Here is a 26,782-nt window from a genome sequence, read left to right on the forward strand (position 1 = left end):
GCGTCTATAAAATAAAATGCATTTTAACAGTTAACAATTTGTGGGCATGTGTTAGTTTCACTATTACAACGTAGACGAAATGTTACTATAGATTAAGGTTTCTCTAATCGAAAGCATACACATATAATCATTAACTAATAACATACACAAATTTGTTTTGAAGTTTTACCTAAAATTATCACGTCTTCAATAAAGTTTTGAGAGAACATCCGACGTAGAGGTCGGAAGCAGATTCAGTCAAGCTGGGCGATTCCATTTTTTTCTTAATTTTAATAAACAATTTCGAATAAGTATAATTATTAAAAATAACTTATAATTTTATAAATAGATAATAAGATAATATCTGAACTAGAAATGATTTCATAAGGATCTTCCGGTTTGTTTGTCACTATGAGCAATCCAGTTTTTAAAAATATACACCTCATCCCAAGAATGGATCAGTCCATGCGTTTGGTGATTGGCGTATACATTTTTCCGCTAATACCATATTGTGTATAGGAGCTTCTTGTTATAATTCACTTCACAATTCATTGACAGTAGTAAATGCGTCATTGATCTATTCTCACATTGATCTATTCTCACGTTGTTTTTTACGAACTGATCAATCTGTTTAATCAACAGGTGTACGGGGATTTTTTACATTCATTACATTACAAAGAATAGAGACTTCTGATCATCAAGAGAGTGTAGCAATGGTACTGGGGATAGCCCTGCTAATATGTCTGTGCATTCTGTTCACAGTTTGGATTTTTGTAAAGTTTGTGATTTGGATTCGGATGGTTATAATTGTCAACAGGATTCCAGGCCCACCTGGGTTACCGCTTATTGGAAATGCGCATCAATTCAAGACTGAGCCACATGGTAAGTAAGTTATATAGGTCACTTAGAACAGAAGGGTTATTATTAGAAAAAGGTTTCTTGTTTTAATGCCTGGATTTTTTATCCAGGTGGATCCGTTTCCCCTTAAATTTCGAGAAAAAATAAGAGATGAAAATAAATGTCCTGGCCTTCACCTATATGGTGATTTCAGAACTCCCGTCCTTATTTCCAGTCCTGTATCTCTGGGTTTACGTAGATCAAGGAATAGTGGGAGTAATTTCCCTCTTCTTGCTTTAGTAGATTTAACACACTTGAAAATCTACCTAAAAACAACTATTATTTTCAACTAATCATGTTTTTTCTTGTGGTCTCTTAATTTTTGAAAGCAGAAGAAGGTTTTTTTTTTGCTTGTCAGATAGCGGGAGGAGTTTTACTTCGCCCAGTGCTCCCCTCGGCATTATCCTCGCGCCTATATTGCATTTGCTGTTAAAACATATGTAGTTTTATAAAGGAAAGTGTCTTTTTAATATGAGTGTTCCCTGAATATGGGTGTCCCAAAGGAACACCCCTGTCATAGCCCTTACTTGACACGAAACGTGGTATCAACATTTCTGTCAAAATGCATGTTTTTCTTCTATATTTTTCTATACAGATTTTTCTGCTCTTTGGTACATATCTATTTCCTCTACAAAAAATTAGTAGTTTCCTGCACAGTGACTATATACAGTGTTGACATTTTTTTACATGACTCAAGTTAAAAATGTTCTTTCTTAATGGACAGGTCGAGGTAGCAATGTGAACCCTAGTAATTGTCCGTATAGGTTTATTTTAAATAGAAAATGTTATCCAAATAGTGTCATAGGAAAATTCCACAACACCCTCATCATAGGCCTATATGTATTCCACGAGATGCCTGTATCGTAGACCCCAACCTAACCTAAAGCTCAGTCTACACTATCAAACTATTTTGACAAAAACATGATGTGATGTGCCCAAATATGGTAGTGATATGCCCAAATATTAGTAGTGATATGACATCATCATGTCCATATATGGGCACATCACATTGTTTTGTTATATAAAGTTTGATAGTGTAGACAGAGCTTAACCTTAAAACCTTCCACGACACAGGCACCACATACACACATGAGATGTATTAAATAATTTGCTACTGCACACAATTGTGGAGAGATACAGCACTGAGAATCGGTGGAAAATTTATGTACCAATTCGGGAATTAAAATTTACATTCAGTAGGCATGGGACGTTCTTTTAAATAAAAAAAAAATGAATAGAATAGAATACAGAAAATAATTTACTACCGTCTTGATTTTTTTTTATTTTTGAAGTTGTTCCCATGTAAACTCCGTACAAAATGTGTCATCGACAAGACCATGTAGAGAACGAAGGATATTTGCGATACGTGTTGTGTCACAGGGGTTTCATTGCATGTAGGCCCAATATGTTTCAGATTTCCTTTCTCGTTTTACCATCATTTTACAATAATAAATTAAACAAGTTTGAAGGATACACAAAAAAAGCGAAAAAAAAGCACTTGAACAAGTGGGCCACCTAAAAAGCGATAAAATAAATTATTATATTGTCAAGGATTGTATAACAGGATCCCAATGTTTATTTTATTTATAAGATAAATTTGTTTTTCCATTTACATGTTTTATGTAATATAATTCATCATACACAATGGCCTCGTTAGACTTATGCAATTCTGTATTTCACCGATATAAGCCGTTTATGAATTGAGAGAGCATGTTCAGTAATCTATTTTAATATAGCATGACGTCATTGGTTACAGTGTTATTATGTTTATAAGACGGATTTAAATGAACTGTATTCATTGTTAATGTTTATATTATTCTGCATTATGCAAAAGAGCTAAACTGCGTAGACCTAAGTACTATGCATTTGTGTTTAAAAAAAGAAAGATATGTTAGCGCAAGATGATCAACAATTTGTGGCTCGTGGCTGGTGAAACTACAAGCTCGTAGCCAAGATTTGTTGTCCACAAAAGGGGAAAAAATCGTCATAAGCTAGCCTAGTTAAGAATACTATTATATATTATCACCTTTGCTGCTGGAGGTGCTAGTTTGAAAAGATCACCCTAGATACAGGCTTATAACAGTTGTCTATAATCACATAAATACACATTCAGAGCCTTAGCATTTGGCGATTGAAGAGAGATTTTTATCTTCTTCATAAAACAGTCTGTGTGCAATACACTTTTTTTCTCCACTTATCGGGCTCCTCAAGTCCACACTACACATTTGGAGTATTAAAAAACATGTTAAAATGCATAGAAGCTATAAACAATGTTCACGTTATGAATAAGATTGTGTTATGAATAAAAAAAAGTAATATATAGGCCCTATTATGCATTATTGATTGCCTGTCAGAATATGGGTCAAATGAGCCTAAGGTAACCCGTAACCCCATTTTAAATTGAATTGGAAACGAATACTCACAGGAAATAAATGGATAATAATAATATCATTGATTCCACCAGTTATGACATCCTAATTGCCGGATTGTGATCATTTTCGGTACCATAGCAACAGTTTAGTTCTACGCATTATTTATCAAGCTTTTTATACGCCGCCCAAAATTGGCATCAGGCCAGAAATCTACCAAATATGGCTTTGTAAGGATTAAACTAGTTTTTCGTCCCTTCCTTTTACCCTTCTATGAAGAGAGTGAAATTCTACTCTCTGAGGACGATGCCTGTCAAGATGAATTAATTAAAGTCAAAACATAATTTTATTTCCTGCAAGTATGAAATTTAAGCGGATATAAAAGCAAATACCAGTTATTAATTTAAGGAATTTATGAAATCATTTCATATTACCATTGGGGTTTATTGATGTTAAGTACAAAATGGGGAAATATCTCAATACTGAATTATTAAGTTTAAATGTAAATGTCAAATATTAATTTTAAGAGTAATAAATTATGTAATTTTTTTCACGCCAATGAGACAATATGGCTAGGGGATACGCCCTTGCTTCCAGTAATAACCGTTTGATTGCGCCAATGACTACCATCTCATAGATTGGATCACTCCAGTCACACAGAATCAGCCAAATGAGCCAAGTGGACGAATACAAAGTGGGTGCATAGGGCTATAGGAAGTTGGATATTATTAAAGCTGGAACCCAAAATGTCTAAATAGGGTTCGTGGTATAGGCTAAAATATGCTAAAAGTTTCCTAAAGTGATAAATATCAGACTGCATCAATTAGGCATGTTGTGACATTTGGCCCATCGGGCGTGCCTCGGCACATCTACAGACGCACTGTGATTAAGATTATGTTAGCCCTAAAAAAACAGGAACACCAACCAGTCATAGAATTGGCGTTGCATTTGTATTTATAGGCCTAGCGACCTAACATTATGGAAACGTTAGTTTCACGTTCGGGATTTTAAATATTTGAAAGAAAATTTAAAAGAGAAAGTCGATTTTATAGACGGTCTTACATCCAGAACGCAACCAGGCCCTGCAATGTTGCTTAACTTCGGTGATCTGACGAGAACCGATGTTTCAACGCAGTATGGCCGAAATAAAAAAATAAATAAAAAGGAAGCCAAGTGGCCTTGATTTCAAGATGGGCTTCTTTTTGAGATTACTTTTGTAAAGACTTTTTTTTCGAGGGATGCCTTCTTTTGGAGATGGGCTTCTTTACGGTATGCATCACTGTACTATGCAATTGTCAAATTGTGTTACAGAATTTCTTAATAATGATACTCCTGCTAAAATAAGATCAATAACATAGAATAAATTGCTTTAACATTGTATCTGAATGGAATTAATGAGTCACTGCGATTTTGCATATTAAATCATTGAAACTATGTATGTCAGTGTTTATTTGTTTCAGCAAAATGAAGAAATTAAAAAAAATGTATGCATTGTGTAGTTAAGAGGAAAACCAATTTAGGCAATATACGGTAGATAATTTATGTTGCATGACGTAGGCCTACCGTAATTTCATGAACGACCACCAATAAGTGTTATGGGCGTTTTCACATTTGTGGGTTCAACATGGTCTTAGTTCCTGCATTTTTCAACGATTGCGTGAATGAATTACCATTGCACCTGTATTACTTACACCGATCTTTACTGATACTGATCTAGGTCAGATTCAACAATTAACTTGCTCCGGACGGTCATTATTATGATTCACCAGGACAAAAATAAATCTACTGACCGTTGCCGTTTACCCACATCTTCTTTTATTTTAATATGTCTACACATTACACACAAGAAGATACATACACATGAGTGAAACTTACCGTACCAAATCATGAATAATTCATGACCGACATAGACATTATAGGGGTCGCTAACTATTAACATGGACAGAGATCAAGTACCTCGCGTCAACAGGTTTTGCCATGCCAAACAGTATAGAGAAGTATATTGTCTTCAGACGATAGGCCTTTGGTTCGATACCAATTAACATCATCCATAGTTGAGAGAGATTATTTAGAGTGTTAGGTTAAGTTATATTTATGAAGTAGATCAGCTCTTATAATTCTTTATCATAGAAAATAATGAGGGTCATGAATTATTCATGATTTCTGCCTTAACCTAATATAGGAAAAGAAATAATGCTACCCGGGTAAAAGATATTTAAGATGCAGAATCTCGTCAATTTAAAAAGATTATTGGGAACATTTTACATTAAACTTATACAAGTAAGCACGAGTGTGTTTATTGTTATGATCGTAAGAAACATAATATAAGATAATATATTGCGCTAAAAATGTTAAATGGAATTATATCAAACAAGGAATTATTGACGTGATTTCGTTTGTTTGTTTAGTGGTATAGAATAGCACTTTAACACTTTTACAAGTCTTACTTCGTTGACAGAAAGAGACAAATACATTTAACTTGTCAATACGGAATGTTGATGGATAAGTATAAAACAAATTTAATAAGCGTTTGTATTCTGCTGTGTAGAAACTCAATTATATTGGTATTTGCTCGCAGCCTCCTTCAACCCCTTGGTTTGCCACTGCCTTTCACTCATTTTATTGTGAAAATAAATTACCAGTGCAGGTTTCCAAATGTCTTGATCTTTCCGTTGCTGCTGAGATGATAACAATGGAGTCGGATAATCCTTGCCTTCACTCAATGCATTGTTAAACACTATGTAAGGCATAACCCTACCTGCACCTATAATTGCCATAGTTGTCATTGGGTGCTATATTGCAACAGTTAGGCCTACAGGTTAATATTACGTTGTGGTGCAGCATCTATCGGTAGGCCTATGTCCTCGAATTGAAAAGGGATGAAAAAGGCGCTTGATATTTGTAATGTTTTGCTCGTGTATAATACTATATTTAGACCTACACATTTAGACCCACGTAGACAGTATAGGTATATGTATCTAAATGGAAATATTTGTGAGGAAGCAATATAATCTATAAAATCTGGTGTTAAAATAATTATTTTATATTGTGATAGACGTCGTAATGTTTGCTTGTATGTAGTTGGGTTGCATCCTTACCCAATTTGAGATTACAGTAATTTGCGAGTCATCATCTATCACCTGGAGATGTTAAATCTAACATTTTAAATTTAAAATATCATATCACACCTAAATATGTTGATTTACGACGTTAGTGAACTCCATCTAACCACCTGAAACCATTGAACATGAACATATGCTGAGAATGCCTTACGCAATATGTTTTCAGGTCACAGCAAAATTACATTTCCATAAGTGGGCTACAACCCACCCTCTGTGTATGCTGGCACAATGATCAATTTCAACAAGATATTGGTTAAATTTTTAAGACTCAGGGGCCGAAACGTCCTGGGTCGAAATGTCCCTTGGTCGAAACGTCCCTGAGCCGGAACATCCATAATGGGAGGCTCAAGTAGCGAAGCACATCCTCTAGTATAAGAAATAATTTTTTTTCTTTCATTAGACGTTAAATAAATCATTCTAGTCTCTAATAGCAAACATGTAGACTGAAATTTCATATCGGCCCACAATTGATGTATAGTTTAATTTAAGGCTACGCACGAAAATGTACTTTAAATGGGCACAAATAGACAAATTATATTAGGACATGTTATTATATTTAACCTTCAATGGTAGTTACCGTCTAGTAAGTTTATTGATCAGAAATATTGACGTTGCACAGACATCCAAAGGGTAATTTCTCTTTTTTAATTAGGTTAAAAAGCTATAAAATTGTGCCTTCGTCATTGATTTGTAATTCGAAAACTTTAGTTGACCTATTATAATTATCATGATTATTATTATTAAATATTTTTAGATTATTTAAAAGTTGAACAAACGGTTAAGTTAAAAAGGACATTGTACTCTAGTTAGGTATCGTGACAACTGAAAGGGTATTTCGGTTGCGGTAGCGTGGATTTCGGGCCTAACCACATTTAGTTTTCCGTTTCAGTTATAATAATTAAGTGTAATTTATAAAGGATCCTTTTAATCAGGTTGAATGGTATTTAAACACGTAGTTATCAATGTTATCTAACGTGCATTTATAAGAATTGTATGCTAGTGATACAGCCATCATTTTATAGGTCCATGCATAGGCCTACATCGAATCGATTTTTGCCGTTCTTTTGTTTCATTTCATGTTTCAAGTGTACATTCAAAATCCAGGTCTACAACTTGTGCAGTAAAACCCTTTCGACGTTTATGGATTTCCTGTTCCATTGTATCTCTTTTTGTTGAATAATGTATAAATATTTAGAGCTGACATGTATTGCTATTATTTATTGCTTTCTATATTCAGTATTCTCTTTATTATTTATTGTTAATTCATTTCAGTCATTTATTTGTATATGGAATAACAATTTGGAAAAGGAAAATACTGTATGGGGAGTGTGGCATATGACTTGCCCCAAGTCTGTAGTTATTTCGAGGCTTCTCCATGTTTGTCTTAATTAAAAGCTCAAGTAGTATACGTATGAAACGTCATATGTGCCAACATATTTATCTTTTTACTAATATTAAGTCAAAACTCCGCCTGGAACCCAGACTAATGGCTATAGTCCCTGACAAGCGAATGGGGGACACATAGGGTTGAGAGGTGGAGGAGGGAGGGGGTGTCTTGGAGCTATAATTATTGCAATTAATGTTGGTTTGGATAAGCATATTCTGTTTTGAGAATATTATATATACAGTAATATCACTATGAACATTGACAAATTAAAGGAAGTATCGACTGTCCTTGTGGATGTAATTGCATTGACTTGCTGATGTATGTGACGTCATGTCACCAGGGACGTTCTATTTATTTTGAGGAAGGAACATTTTGTTCAGATATGGAAACATTTAATATGAATTAGACACTATGCAGTGATTCGAAAAGTTAGTGTATTTATAATACGAGACGTGAAATAAATTCAATTTTAATAGCAGAAATGTATTTACCAAAATGCTTACTCCTAATAGGTTTAGTGTTATATAATTCTGTTGTATCTTCAATAAATAATTAATTAAATAGGTGCAATATTTAACAGAATTAGGACTTGAGAATCGCTCGTTATATTCACTGCATCACATATTTTTGAAAGTGTATTATTTTAATTAAATTGTATGGCTTAATGTTGTTGCGAAATAAATGGCACTTTACTTGGGATAAGATGAGATGGGATAAAATTACGATTTTTTTCTCGCAATGCTGTTCCTTAATTTTGATGTTTCCGGAACCGAAATAAAATGATATAGCTTGTTAGTTATTCACGAAACTTCCTCCATATTGCATAAGCCAAATTATTCAATAAGGCCTGTTGTACTATATTTGTACTAATAATGTTTAAAAAAATTGTATTCAATATATTATCTGATATTACTTCATTGTGTTGCATTTACTGTGCAGTATTAGGTCTATAAAATGATATAGCTTGTTATCAAAAGTTATTCACGAAACTTCCTCCATATTGCATAAGCCAAATTATTCTATAAAGCCTGTTGTACTATTTGTACTAATAATATTTAAACAAATTGTATTCAATATATTATCTGATATTACTTCATTGTGTTGCATTTACTGTGCAGTATTAGGTCTGTATCGTTACCTCACCTGATCTTTTCCTCATACATATATTTAAGTAAGTAACCGTATATACGGTATTATGTAATCATCTTTATTTATCTGATTTTATGAAAATCAATTTGCTTTATTTTTTTTTCTCAGAATTTTATATGCAGTTTAAGAAGTATCATGAACAGTTTCCGTCAATTTACCGATTATGGATTGGCCCCGTGCCAACCGTTCTGCTCTGTTCACCAGAAAGTGCTGAGGTAGGTATTCTTCAATGGAGACGCTGTTCTTGTGGTGAATTCTGCCCATTAATGGGCTACCACAAGAACCGCAGAATAACACCTAGTAAGGGTCTTTGGCAGTGGCGTAACGGCTATGAGCGCTCACTGGCTAAACCCAGGGGCTCCAGTGGTCAAGGGGCCCCAGAGCATGAACAGTCCACTGCACCTACCCAGCGTTGGAGGGCCTCTTGGGGTGCTAAACCAGGGGCCTTTGCCATGTGCGTTACGCCAGTGATCTTCGGGACCCAAAAAAGTTACCTCTTATAACAAGAGTGCCCCTTGGATATGGGTTGGTCGTAGTGTTAGAAAACATATTGCCCCTCATTCATTTCACGGGACGTGTCCTTCTTAATAGTGGTGTCTCTGCTAATTCCAACAAAACTATTAGACCTCTTCATCCTAATATGCAGACATTTTTGTAAAAACATTTTTGCAAGTAAGTAGGCCTAAGGCTATTCTGTTTCACCTCACCTCGTTTTTAATTGATATGCAATGTTATGGTTTTGATAACTTCGGTCAATCGTTTAAAAACGTGAATTAGTTTGAAAACACCTTCACGCTAATGAATGACGATTCTTAAAGATACGCCATAGGGCTTAAAAGATACGCCGTGGTGCTTAAACCGCACGATTTAACGTAAGAAAGCTTGAAAAGACCATCAACGTTAATTATGATTGTAACAAATCTTATGATTAAATAATTCTTTTTGACACAATGTAAAACGAGTGCACACGTTCATAATCATTTCTAATATTTTTTTTTCCAAATAGAACCAAAGATGACAGTTAAAGTCGTATATATTCTCTCCAAATGAGAAATGTAAACTTTGAATATGCCATTTTGTAGTTTTGATAAAGTTATTCACTACCGTAGAAAAATAAAGTAGTGATTTAACTTATAAAAACACAACATAAACGGTTAAATTTACAAAAACTAACTGTCTTACAATTTGACTATTTGCTTTGAATTACACCTTTTCTCTGGTATTTGTTTTCGATCCAATTTTTGATCAAAGTGAATACCGTAAATAAGTGAATTTAAAAAATAAGAAGAAAAATGTGACAATATTATCTTTAACACGTTATTTTTCTTTATTAAAGTATACGTAAATACCGTTCAACAACCATATAAAGTTATAGTTACATTATAAGTGTTTGTTTGAAATACAACTAGCAATTATGGGTACAAAATGCAAGACATTTTACGTTGTTATGCTTTCACTTTAAGTTTGTAGACGACATGCATTTTCGTAAAAATGATTAGTTTTATTTGTTGTTTGTTTTAAGTTTTGATTAATCTTGGAACTGATAAAAGGATTCGTTTCCACATAAAAATGTTTATTATTTATTTATTGAATATCATACTGGTTCTGGCATACATTTTTTTACCATATTGAACAATTGGTATAGGATAAGTTAACTGACATTAACAATTATTACTCGGAACGGCTAGAAGCAAACTAGATAATCAGAGAAATTATCGAATTAATTAACGCGAATTAAGTAATTAAAGTGAATTAGACTTCAAAAACTGACTGATCCATATTTCCACTACAGACGTCTACTGGTGATGATCTGGAAAACTAAATCACTTCCATTCAATGATGTAACAGAGGTCACCAGGTCATCGTTGACAAATTCGATTTCCGTTATGTATACTAAATTCACATGACGATTTTATTTTAAATTCTGTTTATAGTTTTAAAAGCTTAGGTTATACATGCAAACTCAACATGTACGTAACATTAAAATATGAGCACAGACAATTATTTATGCCATCCTATGGCCTGAAGCATATACTGTACGATATATATATTTCATTTCCCCACAAACTCTAAGCAAGATTCAAAGAATATATTAAGAGTAGTCAAATAAAGAAGAAAGTATAATAAAAGTGTGAAACAGAGGATACCATAAGACAAGCAAGTAAAAGATTTTTATCTGTGGCACCTTTAACTTAAATTTACAAAAACAAATATTTTGATACAGTGGCCTAAAATAAAATTATTCATAAGAAAATTATGTTTTTACAATACATTATGGTTTTTTCATTTTCTGTACACATATATTGATTAATCATGACGTCACATCATAAAATGAAACATGAAAGATGACAATTTCGGAAGATGTCTAAGCAAAAACATAATTTCAAAGATAATAATGATAGGCCTAATTATATCAATAATTAGTCCGATGTTTGCCCTTCCCTGACATAACTGTAGGCCTTACTACACTGTACATTTGAGAATGGTGTGAGTACATGTTACGTCAGAGTGGGCAAGTATCGGACCAATAACTTAGCTCCATGACGCAAAGCTACTTCAAACTATAGTTCAAAATATCATCCTGATTTCAATAATTTCTTTAAGCATCGGAATAGCAGATCAAAAAGTGCCGTTGGGTTTCCCATAACCCGTTGATCTGCCTTTGTAATCAGCTTCTATCCTGCACACATTAAACACTTGCTAAATATTTTTTTACATAATTTTGTTTTTCTAAATAATTGATTTTAAATCCGTAAAAGAAACCGAATAATGACCCGGATAAATTCATTATTTCAGACAAACAGTAAGTGTATGCTAAACGTAATATTTGATAATCTGAAAAGAAAACACTACTGGCGTTTGTAAGTTTCCCATAAACACAAAAATAACATTGACTGTATATATTTTTCTGGGGGAAATCTCCAAAGAATTTTTGAAATGCTTTTTTTATTCTCAATTATTTAATGATTGGATTAAAGCCTTTTCAACCTTTGGTGTAATAAGATATTGTAAAGAATTCCAAAGGATGCAAGTTCACAAAGAAAACAAATTTTTAAAAAGCTATAAAGATTTGTGAACTTCGTACTTAACACGCAACGCAATGACGTAAGCGCAACACCAGTAATTTGACCAATCACGATAAATTATTCGAACTGTGGCTTTTCCTTGGTCGTTTACGTCTTTACCTGGTTATGTTTACTCATTTAAAAACTTCTTTAGGCCTATCGTTCGTCAAAAGCTGAATTTAATTTTTTGCATAATTGTATGTGTAATTGTATTTATTTATTGATTCAAAACATAAAGTGCATGCCATGGATCTTGGTACAATGATTGCTATTGTTTCACTTTTCTGTTGGACCAAAATAAATATTATATGAATATGATAATAATTATGAAAGTGCATGCCTTGGTTGTTGTAGGCTAGTCTGCTGTGTACTTTTAAGAAGTATAAATTGATTGTGAAACATTTTAGGCTTTGACAGAATTCAGACATTATTGTCTTTTTGCCTGCAGCAACTATAGACCTTATGAACCCATGGTGTAAGTTCGGAATTTTCTTGATAAACAACATAAACGGCAAAGCCTCAATAAAAATGAACCAAGTGTAATGTTTCCCATCATGAAATTATTATACGTTGATGCTGATTATAGACTGAAAAAAGAAAGAAAGAAATGTTACAATATTTTTTCATTAAAGACTATTTTTTTTGTGTGTACTAGGTCATTCTCAACAGCAACAAGCACACCCGTAAAGCACATTTCTATACGTTCTTAAAACCTTGGCTTGGAGATGGGCTCTTGTTAAGGTAAGTAATGTTGTTCAAAATAATGGTTCAGGAGCATCTTATTATGTTCAGATGATTTACATCTGTTGTGCTATTACTGTTTCATTCTTTTAAAAACACATAATGTATTTCAACACGTCATCTGAATGATTTGGGTAATCTGCGCAAACATAATCGTAACGTGCACGTTCAAATAATATTACAAGGAAATTGGGCATATCTTATCAAAGCTTCGTTCCAACTTGAACGTAACGTAACTATGTCGCAAATAAGTTAGTTGATCTATCACAAGTGAAGTTCGGATGATCCATCGTGTCGTGATTGGTCAAGTTGCTTGCGGTGCGTTTACGTCCTCACGCTTTGCGAACCAAGCTTAATCTCAGGTTGATGTGTTCTGGTAACGTTATTAACGTTGTATGTCACCAAAAAAAAAAAAATATCATGACGTTACATGACTCTCTTGTTTGCAACAGTTAAAGAAGTAACCGAAATGAAAATAATAAGAGAATTCCAGTAATGGTTAAATATTGGTTCCTATTTGGACGTAAGCGCAACGCAAGAAGTATGACCAATCACAATGCGATGAATCTGTCATGTGATTGGTCACTTGCGTTGCGCCTCATCGCTGCGTTGCGTCCAAGTGAGGACAACCCTTAGGGTCGTTAAACTCAATCCTAAATGAATTGATTTGATTTAAAGAAAGGAGACATGTGGTAAGAACGTCTGCTACTTATTAATTTATTTGGGTTTTTTTTTACTAGTTCTGGTGACAAATGGTTTAGTAGAAGGAAACTCATCACACCAACATTCCATTTCCAAATATTGAATGATTTTCTTGACGTTTTCAATGAGCAGTCAATAATCTTGGCAGACAAGTTTGAAGCTGCTACTAAAGAAAAAAGCATTGACATATGTCCACTTGTATGTGGATGTGTTCTAGATGCTCTGTGTGGTGAGTGGCTTAGTTACATCAATATCAGTAAACTAATTTTGGCATTCAACTTTAAAACGTGCAAATCAAGGAATCACTTTGCTTCACTATCGTGAAGCGGAAATAACAAATAATGTCTTGAATTAATATCAATTTTTAAAATATACTACCTAAAATCAACGAAGGCTAGAATTAATGTCGTAGAAACCGTGCGTTACCTTACTACGTTACAGGGTGAATCAAGAGGGGATCATTTTCCCTATAATTTGTCGTTCATTCGTACCATAATAATTCAGTCACCTTTATACAAAAGTCATTCGATTTTTAACGTTCGATGTATTTATATTTTCGATTTATACCTACTGTGACATTTCGGCTAACTGCGTTATGTTAGCCGATACATCATAATATTCGTTTTGAAGATCTCCCATCTGAGAGAGCAGTGTGGGGTTACGTACAGTCTCTCCGATCCCCATCGAGAGTGTTAATTTCTAGTAAATACTGTTAACTATAAAGTTTCATAAATCTCGTCGCATATTACATATTTAAAGGTATAGATTTGCGTTACTGATAAATGGTATGTCAATTTAATCATGCAGGATACAATTGGTATCGGACCCTGTAATAAAAGGAAACAGATACCATAACATAATAAATAACTTTAAAAAGGTTAAATCAATTATTGGTTCAATAAGAATTCAATGAACGTCATGATAATGGTCCGGCTATTGTGATATTTCTGGCTAACATCCCCTGATTAAAAAGAAGTCTATTTTTAATATCACACATTGACGTCTTGTATTTTATATTCATTCACTAAATTCACGTCATGTTCCAAAAACTGATTATTAATACTAGCGCAGGTAATATTTTCTTTAGCCTAAATATATAAATAATTAGCTTCCGTATTGAATGTTGGTTGTATTTCAAATATTATTGGAGTCCTGTTGATTTTCGTTTTTTAATTTCGTGAGGTCATACGTTCAAGGCTATACCACTGTCAGTTGTATCTTTATGTAATACAGTAATATAAGGTGCACCTTTGATTCATTTACTCATGAGTGTAAAAGCTTAGTTATTTACCTGGGTAAGTTAGTTACCTCCTACCAAAGTTAGCATTGGGCACTGAAGCCATTAGCGGATAAAATAACTAACCTAATACTAAGTATATTTATATGTATGCTATTTTATACACACAACATCTAACCGGCCCTGTGGTGCACTGCAATTTTAATTAATTAATGTGAAACGATAAAGATGAGGAAACCTGTGAGAATGAGAAAAAGTCGCCCAACCGACATTCGAACCCGGAACCTTCTGCTCGATATATGTCCTAACCATTATACCACCACTGGGACTTTCATGATTAAGCAGCAAAGAGTTAAATTACAATTATTGTAATTTAACTCTTCCCTGGTATAAGTGGAAATTGTGACGGACGCGTGACGCGTCAAAATTGCGCACAAATGGTTGCACACGCAATAAACTATTAAGGTGCCGTACAGTAGGCCTACAATTAAATGCTGGCATGCAACGTTCATAATCATTTTACCCCATCTCATGTCATGTGCACTGTAAAAATAATGTTTAGATCTTAAACATATTTTGTACCCACTTTTTTCAACACATTTAGCTTTTAAATACGTAGTTACGTTTATGTTTAGCGTGTTTAAAACCTAAACGTGTTTATAGCTACATGTTGTTTTCCTTCACTGGAATGTGAAGGCAAAAAATACTATGTATTTTACTACTATTTGCAGAAACAGCAATGGGGCATCGTTTACACTCACAGGATAATGATGACAATCCGTACGCCAAAGCTGTCAAACGGTTAGTGATTAGTTAGTCAGAAAAAAACAATTAATTTCAACAATTAATTTAACATAATGTGTTTTAACTGTATTGATGTGTGGGGGTGAGGGATGATTTAAATTTGATGAAATTGAATTGAAAACATTCATTTTAACGACAGTAACATTACGAAAATGACGAAAAGAAAACGTTGTTGAAACCAATTCATTATTGGTGGTGTGAAGTATGGAAAGCCAAATACGCCAAAAAATATATAATATCTTCCATCATACAAATACCTGCCTTACCATACTCAACAATGACAGTTTCCCTAATATTAACAGCTACTTCAAACCTCTTTCAGATTAGCAGAAATATTACAAGAGTTGTTCAAGAAGCCTTTATATTGGATACCAGCTATTTTTAACCGAACACAATCTGGAAAAGAGTACAGTGAATGCTTAAGGGTTGTACATGGATTGACGACAAGGGTAAGTAAACTTTAGGCCTTATTTGTGTTTTTATTATATGTGCACGACTCCATCGAAGAAAAACATTAATTGATATGGTTAAATAAAGTTAAAATTAATTGAATTGATAATGTTTAAGATTACACAAAAACTACCTGCATCTATATTTATATCACTGTCTTATTTTTTGAATAAATATTTCCCCTATTTGCTTTGACAAGTGAACGTACGGTACAACCGGATACAAAGTACATCATAAACCAAACGGTTCATTGTTTGTAGGTCTATTCAACTTGACTCGGGGCGCCTGCTGTAAATGGCTGTTATAATAAAAACATATACAATAATAGAAATAAAAGATTACACTAAAGAAAGGTTATAAAATAAACATTTAAACTGAATGGTTTTTATCACCGTTACTATCTATAGAAGTATTGAGAAGATTGTTAGTAGCTTTCAGTATTTTATCGTCAGTATATAAGCAAACAATGATGCTAGTGTTCTAATGATTTTGTAAATCTTTTTTTAGCAATAACATGAATGTGGTGTTTTCTTTTTAAATGGACAAAACTTCCGTGCCAAAAACATTCGACAAACCTCGCAAAAACATGTGAATATCTCCAGACATGATACTACACATTGTTTATTGTCGCTGGACATGATACGGTTGTATGATGACGAAATGAACAAAACACATCTTATAAATTTTGTATTGATACAGAATAACCAAATTGAATACGATTTCACACGGGCATCATGAGTTATTTTGGCAGTTCAGTGAGCTCATTTTCCACAAAAGTAATTTCTTAATTCGTGAGTGAAAGTGAAAACTTGGCGTATAACACTTCATTTCCAAACCAAAAGAGCTGTGAGTTCCGTGGTGATTTTAAGTATTAAGTGTTTCACGAAGTGTTTACCATTTTCCCCCCAAGTGTTAACCATTACCTTTGTAGATGAAATAATATTTATTCAAATCAACTGTACTATTTCCATTTAGAAACTTAATACGTCATCAAATTATACCGTTGGCAACTATACATACAGCTATTGTATCAACTGTCATAACCACTCAATACAGAGTATAGAGAATTAAATTCAATGCATTCGTATAGGCCTATTATTTGAATACCTTAAGTCCTTAATATCAATTCAAACATTGTCCCCAAGCTAAACTTCCAGCCACCTATAGCTGGCTAATACTTGTTAATACTTTCCACACACAATACAGAGGCCTACGTATGTATATGCTGTAGCCATTTTTAACAAGCAATGTTAAATTTGTTGGCTATTTGGTTGAGGAAATATCGACACCGTCACCGGCACGGTCAATTTTAGGTTTTCTTGCTAATAATAGCAAATGAGTTGGTGTGACTATCGGCACGGTCGAGCGTGTGTGAAATGTATTTCACGAGTCTACTAATGCCTTATTTTCTATCGGGCCTATAGACAATTGGTCGACTGCGCCAATTATGTTGTTTACCAGCACAGGAAACTAGGCGCATGGTCGACCGTGCCCGTAGTAAAAACCGTACCGGGAACAGTATTACATAATATAGACGTATAGTCAACCGAGCTGATAGGCCTATAGTAGTAATAAATTACACACAGGGTTAAATGTGTCAATAGCGGATAGACCACACTACCACCTTGTTGGATGAGAGTTGAATATGTGTTATGAATATATAATTAGAATTATCTTATCAATCACAGGTGATAAAATCTAGGTTAGAAGACTTCCAAAAATCCGGATTAGATCATCAGGTCTACGAAAGCCAAGATGGAGGCGGCAAGAGAAAACGTCTGGTATTTCTTGACGTTCTGCTAAAATCACATCTTGACAATCCGGCTTTTACATTTAACGATATTCGTGAAGAAGTGGATACATTCATGTTTGAGGTAACCTACTTAATTTCAAACTATTTTAGCGAGACTTTTATTTTCGCGATTTTTTATTTTTCGCTATACATTTCATACACTGTATATAGATATATCTAGTATAGTATAAGCGTTACTATTCGTAACTGATTAAATTTGCGATTTATGCGTGAACATTTTGTTGCAAATCGAGAAACTACAACCACTTGTATGTTATTGTAGACTTTGAATTACAATATTTAACTCCAGGAAACCATTAGATATTTATTTAATGTTGCCGCTCCTACCTTTTACATAGATTATGACACGGAAAATAGAGAGGAAGGTTTTAATTCATTCATGGTTATTGTATTGAGCAAAAGACAACTTCATTAAAAAATATGTCATACGCACAACAAATAACAGTTTAATTTAAGCAATGCGGCTACAACCGGAACTGAGCCATCCACTTGATAAAAAGCAATCATACGATAATGCCACCAGAAATGATTGTAAATTGTCAACTTCGTAATTGCATCATAACGACATTAATAATGTATATTGGTACACGCTGCAAAAATGGAAGAATATATTTAAATTACCTTGATCTAAAACTGCATAAATTAAGGTCGATATATTTCACGAACTTGAACTTTCGAGTTACCAACCAAAGAGCCAGTATGCTTATCATCTGAATACAGGCTTATTAATTAATTTTCAGGGTCATGACACAACATTCTCAGCTCTGTCATGGGCCATTAACATCATTGGGAATCAGCCCGAGGCCCAGGTGCTGATTCAGAAGGAGCTGGATGACATATTTGGTGGTGATGACAGACCCGCCACTAATGATGACCTGTCGAGGATGTCCTATCTTGAGCGGGTTATCAAAGAGTGCCTCAGACTTAAGCCACCAGTTACGGCAATTGGAAGGAAACTGGACGAAGATACGATGATCGGTTAGTACACGATTTATATAATTTTTTTTCCCGTTAGTTATTCGTTGTTGATACAGGTATACTGTAGCCTATACTAGCATAAAATATAATCATTTTTACGCATAATGTTATTTGCAATATCACTTACTATAATACCATATTTTTATTATTCATTTTTTCATTCATTTATTGTTTGCCATTAGCCTTATTAGTTTTTTTTCTAAATCATTATATTTACAGTATAGATACATTTACATGTAGAGCACCAGTATTGCCTTTTTTGTATTGTCTTTATACTTACAATAATAAAGGTAACCTGTGGTTGTTTCGTATTCCAACTCACCTTATACTAGACCCTATACAAAATTAATTTTTAACTAACGGTCACGTACTAAAGGTTGTTGAAAGAATAAATGTCCCATAGTTGCCAAATTGAAAATAATAAATATAGTGTTGAAGCAAACCGATTTGTGGTTCATTTCGAACTTGGGTAAATAAAACGGGTTTGTTCCATGTAAGGGAATATTGGACTTCGCGGTGGATTGAGTTAACACTCGTCAGTCGACAGGTGTATAATAAGGCCTGGAATCTGAATCCAAGTGATTCATATGATTCCAATACCCTGGAACCTGTTGTTTGCTTTGGTAAACCTTTGAAGCTGCTATGAAGTTGGAAATATTTGATTTATGTTACCTTATTTTACCTCTATATGTATATATTTATATACGCTAAATAAACGAATATGTTTTTCTAGTTATGGCCTTATTTAGTTTAAGTTTATTAAGTTTAATTTATTTTACAGTAAAGTTGCATAGTATCACGACCTATGATTGCCATGCTGGCACATCTGTCTATAAAATTGATTTAGTTTAGTCCGCAAAAAAATAAAATCCGTTAAAGTAATGTTATATACGGACCGGTATTTCATCTCGTAATACGCGTTACGAGATTATTTACTGTATTATTCGTGTTTCCATGTTATAAACAATATATACGGTAACGAAATCCTCGATCCACGTCAGGTTTCTGGTTGCAAGTTTGCTTAATTGGCCTACCGGTACTTAAAGCTCGGGTACAGGCATGAATTTTAAATTTAATATCTGGTTAATTATACATAAATCAAAGAATCAAGATGAAAAAACATTAATTTCCCTTAAAATGGTCAAGTACACAATTTTTGAAAAATTCTGCTATAAAAACCAGGAAGACTTTTTCCAGTAGTTAGGTAGTTTAACCTAATGTAACAACATGTCTGGTGACTCTCTAGAAGATGGATATACGGTGGATAATTAACTATAGCCTGAAAATAAAACTCTGAAGTTGAATAAAAATACCAGAAACGTAAAATTCAAGTTATATTTACCTATAATTAGTCATCTGATAACATTGTTTTACCACACCGTTTATTTTTCAGTTTTAAAAATGCCTCTCTATTTACAACATTTGTGTAGGCCTACAGCTCGTGTAACACAAATAAAATCTCAACAATTATAGAACATAGGGGAAACTATAGATCGATAATTATTGGAATGTATGATCAATAGAATTTTTTTGCCCGCACCTGGCCTTTAAAATCAATCTAATCGGACTATTATTTTTTCTTTACAGATGGTCACCTTGTACCAAAGAATGTCTTTTTAATTGTGAGTCTGGACGCGATTCATCATAATTCCAAACATTGGAAAGATCCGACAGTCTTTAATCCAGATAGGTTCCTTCCAGAGAACTGCACCAACAGACGACCATTTGCGTACGTTCCGTTTTCAGCTGGCAAAAGAAATTGTATAGGTATGTAAATTGTTTCTGATTATTTTGTCATGTCGTGAGGAAGGTATCGAAACCCAGATTGAATACCCACAGGCGGATTGAAATTTACCATACACAAAATATAGGACAGCACTTTATTGAAATTCATAAATAGAATTTGTAAAATGTGAGAGAATATCACCTAGGTTGTAACTACTGCGGAGTAGCTTTGCGTCAGGGTGTTGAGTAATTGGTCAGATGTTTTGCCCTATTTTGTCCCACCCGAGAATTGCTTGCGTATTTTTTCGCAAGTATTCTCAATGCACTTAGTATAAAGTACAAATTACGTCAGAGTATGGCAAAACATCTGACCAATTACAGAATATCACCTGTTATACATATTAGCAGAACGGGTTGTTTTTAACCAACGTTCAATGCATTATCTTAAAATCACGAGTAAAACGACTAAAGACATCGGAAATTTCTTCCAAATAAGGGCATGGATGTTGTATTTGCCGTAAAATTAGTCTGTTCGTTTGTATAGTTTTCTTTGAAACTCCCAACAAAACAACGGCATTTTACAGTACTTTAGAAAACTTGGCTACAAATTAGTGTTAGTCGTGGACCAATTTCATTACAATTACCATCATTTTCTACAAACATATAACAGCATAACCCGGAATTTCAAACAATGTCACACGAGATGCCCTTGTCATTTCTGGGGAAGATAAATTGAATTCCAAAATATAAATTTCCATCTAGTTTTAGATCTGATAAAAAAAATGTATATGTGTCACTAGGGTCAGTAAATATGCCAAACCAAGAGTTTCTCAGCGGATATAGGCGGTAATCCTATGCTACAGAAAATGACCAAATACAGTGCGTTTGCTAATCTAATACCTGATTTTGGAAACTTTTGAGGTTGAACTGTTATTTCGTATTTCTATATTTAATATTTTTCTTGGTATTTTTTCAGGGCAACGCTTTGCAATGATGGAATTGAAGGTTGTACTGTCATCTCTGTATCGAAGGTTTAACCTGAAAAGTTTACAGAATGGGGATGAGCAAACTCGGCCAGTGTCGGAACTAGTAGTCCGTCCACAAAATGGCCTCTACGTTTCTGTCACCAAGCGAGATAGGTGATATAAGGTATTCATAAAATGACACCTTGATTAATATAACTGGTTGAATGTATCAATATTGAGACACAGACGAAAGAAGAGACCATGGGTAATGTTTTGTCTCAATCCGGTGATTTTAAAAAGAGTCAAAAAGTAATCAAGCTTACCAAAATAGTCTGATGCATTAGGCCTACCGTTTCCTCTCATTTGCCCTGTTGGTGAATTGCTTAACCTTTGAACTTCTAAGATTATTATTATATTAGTAATTTTCTTGCGTTTTTACTTATTAGATTGTTTGATCTTGTCAACATTTTTAAATCAACCCACTGTTTTACAGTCACTCCTCAACACTTTAGGGGTATGTTTTTGCTGAATAGATAGCCATAGCCAATTATATCACTAACATGCATGCGTATAACATAGTTTGCTCTATCAGACCATGGAGGTATAAAAATACCTCCATGATCAGACCTATTTTACAATGGTTTTCTCAGCTATGCACCAGAAACAATACGTTTCTGCGTTGCTATAGCTAATTGAGTTGGCCTACCTATACTATGTCCAGGATTTGGTCGGAAACGCCAAAACAATTTCAGGGGTGATTCAATCATCAAACTGACCATTTGTGAATTTAGTGACCAGAAATACGTGAATGGATTGAATAATCATTAGTTTCTACCCTTAGGCAAGGTTAGTCATTTTAAATTTGGCTCTACCCCAACACATTTTACTTATTTTGTTTTAACACAATTTGTTCGTTCACGTAAACATCGTAAATTGTATCTATCTTTACTACTGTAAATATTGCAAAGCTATTTTAAAATCATCTATATTATTATATATAAATATATTTTTACAAAATTTAATTTTATTTAAGACAATTGTTTTGTTTAAATGTGATATTTTAATAATGTAAAAAGGGTTTGAATAAAATTCGAAAATTGACTTTGATTTAGTTGCTAATTCATTGTACATTGTCACTATTAATAATATATTTCAGTATAGTTTTTTAGTAATACTATTCACCTGTTAGTGATACTATTGTATGTTCTATGCATCTGTCAGTGATACTATTGTATGTTCTATTCATCTTTCAGTGATACTATTGTATGTTCTATTCACCTGTCAGTAATACTATTGTTTGTTCTATTCATCTTTCAGTAATATTATTATTTGTTCTATTCATCTTTCAGTAATACTATTATTTGTTCTATTCATCTTTCAGTAATACTATTGTTTGTTCTATTCATCTTTCAGTAATACTATTGTTTGTTCTATTCACCTGTCAGCAATACTATTGTATGTTCTATTCATCTGTCAGTGATACTATTGTTTGTTCTATTCATCTGTCAGTGATATTATTGCATGTTCTATTCATCTGTCAGTGATACTATTGTATGTTCTATTCATCTTTCAGTGATACTATTGTTTGTTCTATTCATCTGTCAGTGATACTATTGTTTGTTCTATTCATCTGTCAGTGATACTATTTGTATGTTCTATTCATCTGTCAGTGATACTATTGTATGTTCTATTCATCTTTCAGTGATACTATTGTTTGTTCTATTCACCTGTCAGTGATACTACAGTATGTTCTATTCACCTGTCAGTGATACTATTGTCTGTTCTATTTATCTGTCAGGGATACTATTGTATGTTCTATTTATCTGTCAGGGATACTATTGTATGTTCTATTCATCTGTCAGTGATATTGTCTGTTCTATTCACCTGTCAGCAATACTATTGTCTGTTCTATTCATCTGTCAGTGATACTATTGTATGTTCTATTCATCTGTCAGTGATACTATTGTCTATTCTATTCATCTGTCAGTGATACTATTGTCTGTTCTATTCATCTGTCAGTGATACTATTGTATGTTCTATTCATCTGTCAGTGATACTATTGTATGTTCTATTCATCTGTCAGTGATACTATTGTATGTTCTATTCATCTGTCAGTGATACTATTGTCTATTCTATTCATATGTCAGTGATACTATTGTCTGTTCTCTTCTTCTGCCAGAATATTGTATGTTCTTAATCTGGAAGTAATAATGAAGGCCTGTGTTTTATTCATCTGGACTAATCAATTCAATATAACATTTTTTCAATAATGGTAAGACAAATAATACAAGAATAATAAACAATACGAAACAGTAATACAATACAACAAAAAAGAAGAGGTAAATAAGAGAAAGGAATGCCATCATTGGGGTCATGATTAGAAGTAAAAAAATTGTCTCATCATGACACCGGGAGAAAAAAAAGATATAAAAGGCTACCTTAATTAATGCTATCTAAAATTATTGTTGGTACAGTAATAAATATTTATTTTTTAATTTACTTTTAAAATCTGGTAAAGAAACATAATTTTTAATTGAAGCATTTAGATTGTAACTGGCTGTAGAACTGATAAGCTGTGCTTTATTCATGTTTTCTTCATCTGGATTTTATTACAAAACTACAAGTGACAAGATGACTTTGATAGGTTGTCTACTTTTAAATACATTTTTACGCTACATAAATCTTCCCAATGAGATTATTTCCGAAGGTAATTTATTGGTTAAGTAAAAGTTAATCAATTTACATCCACCTTAATTCGAATTACATTTTCAATACATTCTGATGGGCTATATCCCGAAATTAAATTATGTAAAGTTGAAACGGAAGGTGAAAATTTAGGTCCTTATCTTGTCTGTTAAAATGAGTTGGCCTACCATATAAAATAATGTATTTTTGACCCATTCGCAGTACCAAAAATTGGGTGAGTTATGCAGTTATGTTTACATACGGTCTTTCTATAGAGATTCAGCTTGAACACCAAAATTATATCCGATCCGATACTGCCCGTTGTAATCTGAAATGAAAGTATTTGTCTATAAATGTTACATTCTGTAACCTATCGGAGTTATATCGGAGAAGAGAGTTCACATTAGCACTTACTGCGTATAGTACAGTAGGTCGGTTGTAACTCCGATGATTTGGAATACAGCAGCATAACCTCATTCTTTACACGCTTTGAATCTAGTGTGTGTGTGTGAACTAGTAATATTGTAATTAGTAGGCCTACTTATAATTAAATTTGGACATAGCATGAAATTTACCAGTAGTAGGGCTGCTGAATATCGAACAGACAATCGACTCTCAATTTATAAATAACGTGGTGACATGCTTCCAGTCGATTCTCGTACGGTATCACGTCTAGCGACGTTAAACATCCTGCTGTATCGTGTCAGCTACCGTGAGGTGATGGTTGAAGTCAGAAGACGCGATACTGCAGAATGTCTAACGTCGCTAGACGTGTGATACCGCTTCCTGTGGCTCATTGGTGGAAATGATGCGTCCGTGCGCTTGTGAACTGCACGGCCATAGATCGCCACACACCACCTACTTATAAGGTCCTTCCTCGATTTAAAAGAACCATACAAATAACCCAATAATACTATTGTATCTTTTCCGACAATGTTTAGTCATTTGTGAGTGATTAAACATGTGTTGTGTGATGATTCGTGCAAAATGATATGCCAAAAGAAGCCAAAACCGGAGGTACAGTAATAGTAAGATTTCTCTGTTTGAATTCGCTGTAGTTTGGTACTGGACAGTAATCCTCTAACGTGACTATAAAGTAGGCCTTAATAGATTCCTACTACTTATTTATATCTCTCAACTTTTCCTATAATTTGCCTTTAAGGTAAGGACTGTTGTCGATCCATTCCTGACTGGAGCCTAAGTTCTTTCGTTGCGTCCTAGTAGAAAACAAGCTTAATGGAACCAAGGTCTAGCAGCAAGATGCTGAGCTCCGTAGATCAAAGGGTTATCTATGGCTGCGACACGAACAGTCCCACGCCCCTAAACAGACACCGCGCATAGTACAGTACTGTTGTTATTTGTTGCAGCCAGACATTAGATTAAAGGACTGTTACGAGTTTCTATATTGGCCAGGCGAGCTCAGTGTCCTGTTGTTAGAATGCATACAATTAGAGGCACACATTTCCCACAAAATTGCACATTAAATAAAATGAAAACTAGAATCATAAACAGAAATAAAGACACATGTCATCAAATTCAAGTGGTGCTTATTTACTGTAAAAGGAAATCGACTTAAGTCGACGTTGAGTATTCTTAGAATCTAGCATCAACTTATGTCATTCACATATCGATATTTGTATGGTTTGAATATTATTAAAGCAGGATTGATAATCTCAGTGTAAAACATTATGTCCTTGGATTCAAATATGAATAATGGTGTCACTTAAATGGTGTAGGCGGAGTGGTGGTGGGAAAAGGGTCGATTACCTCTACACTACCCACAGCCCAGCAACTCAAAATGTGCGTTGCCAAGAAGTATAAACTTCATTATAAAATGCATTTCAATGATATGTAGGCCTACTACCTAGGCGTATATCCGGCTTGGCGGGCCGCCGCGATTTGAAAAGTGGTTGCCTTTACAGAATCCCTTTTGAAAAATGGAACCAAAGTAAACATGAAGCCCTGCAATTATGGTCTAGGTTATTGACCGAAAATAGTATCTGGTAGTACTCAGACCAAAATCGAAACGCCGACTGGTGGACAAACATAAAAAAGACAATAATACAGACTTAGGGGCAAGTCTAACCTGTAAGCTACAATTTATTCAACACATTTTAACACATATAAACTTTCTATAACCTAACTTTGTAATAACAGATACAGTACAAGGACGTTATATTTATCTTATTACGATATTAAGTTATAATGAGTCATGATAAAAACATTTGAAAATAAAAAGGCTCCTGGAATATGAATAGCATTTTTAATATTTGTCATAGGCCAACTTTAAACAATTTTCAACTGAAATTTAAAGCTAGAAACCTTGCAAAAAGTAATCTTTTTTGGCAAATATGTTTTAGTAATCGTTTTAATTTTGGCAAATATGTTTTAGTTATGTTCATTGTATTACTTATTAGGCGAAGCCTGTTGAACAAACTCTAGACAACGTATATAGCGGCTATGAATGTTCGGGCAAAAGAGAGAACACAACCCTTAAAACGTTAACATTTAGGCTACCGTATAATTGTGTTATAATCTGTTAGACATACAATATAGTTGGTAGGCCTAACGTAAACATTTATTTTATCTGAATTCTTCAATATCGATATTTTCGATATGAAAAACAGAAACAATTTTCTAAGCACTTAAAGCTACTTATTTAGCATTTATATCCTCATCACGCAACAACTTTTTCAAGGACTTGAATTAATCAA

The 26,782-nt window shown here is 33.7% G+C and overlaps 1 protein-coding gene across 1 annotated transcript; it reads left to right on the top strand.

Annotated features, from left to right (window-relative positions):
* Positions 1 to 502: 502 nt before the first annotated feature.
* Positions 503 to 22,471, top strand: LOC144844531 (cytochrome P450 4C1-like). The gene is made up of 10 exons (XM_078701479.1): positions 503 to 861; positions 9,012 to 9,118; positions 12,624 to 12,709; positions 13,450 to 13,640; positions 15,380 to 15,449; positions 15,775 to 15,901; positions 17,591 to 17,776; positions 18,456 to 18,693; positions 20,281 to 20,460; positions 21,395 to 22,471. The coding sequence occupies exons 1-10, from the start codon at positions 693 to 695 to the stop codon at positions 21,559 to 21,561; spliced, it is 1,521 nt and encodes a 506-aa protein (XP_078557605.1). The 5' UTR covers positions 503 to 692; the 3' UTR covers positions 21,562 to 22,471.
* Positions 22,472 to 26,782: the final 4,311 nt, after the last annotated feature.

Source organism: Antedon bifida, chromosome 6, assembly GCF_963402885.1.
Source record: "Antedon bifida chromosome 6, ecAntBifi1.1, whole genome shotgun sequence".
NCBI classification, from domain to species: domain Eukaryota; kingdom Metazoa; phylum Echinodermata; class Crinoidea; order Comatulida; family Antedonidae; genus Antedon; species Antedon bifida.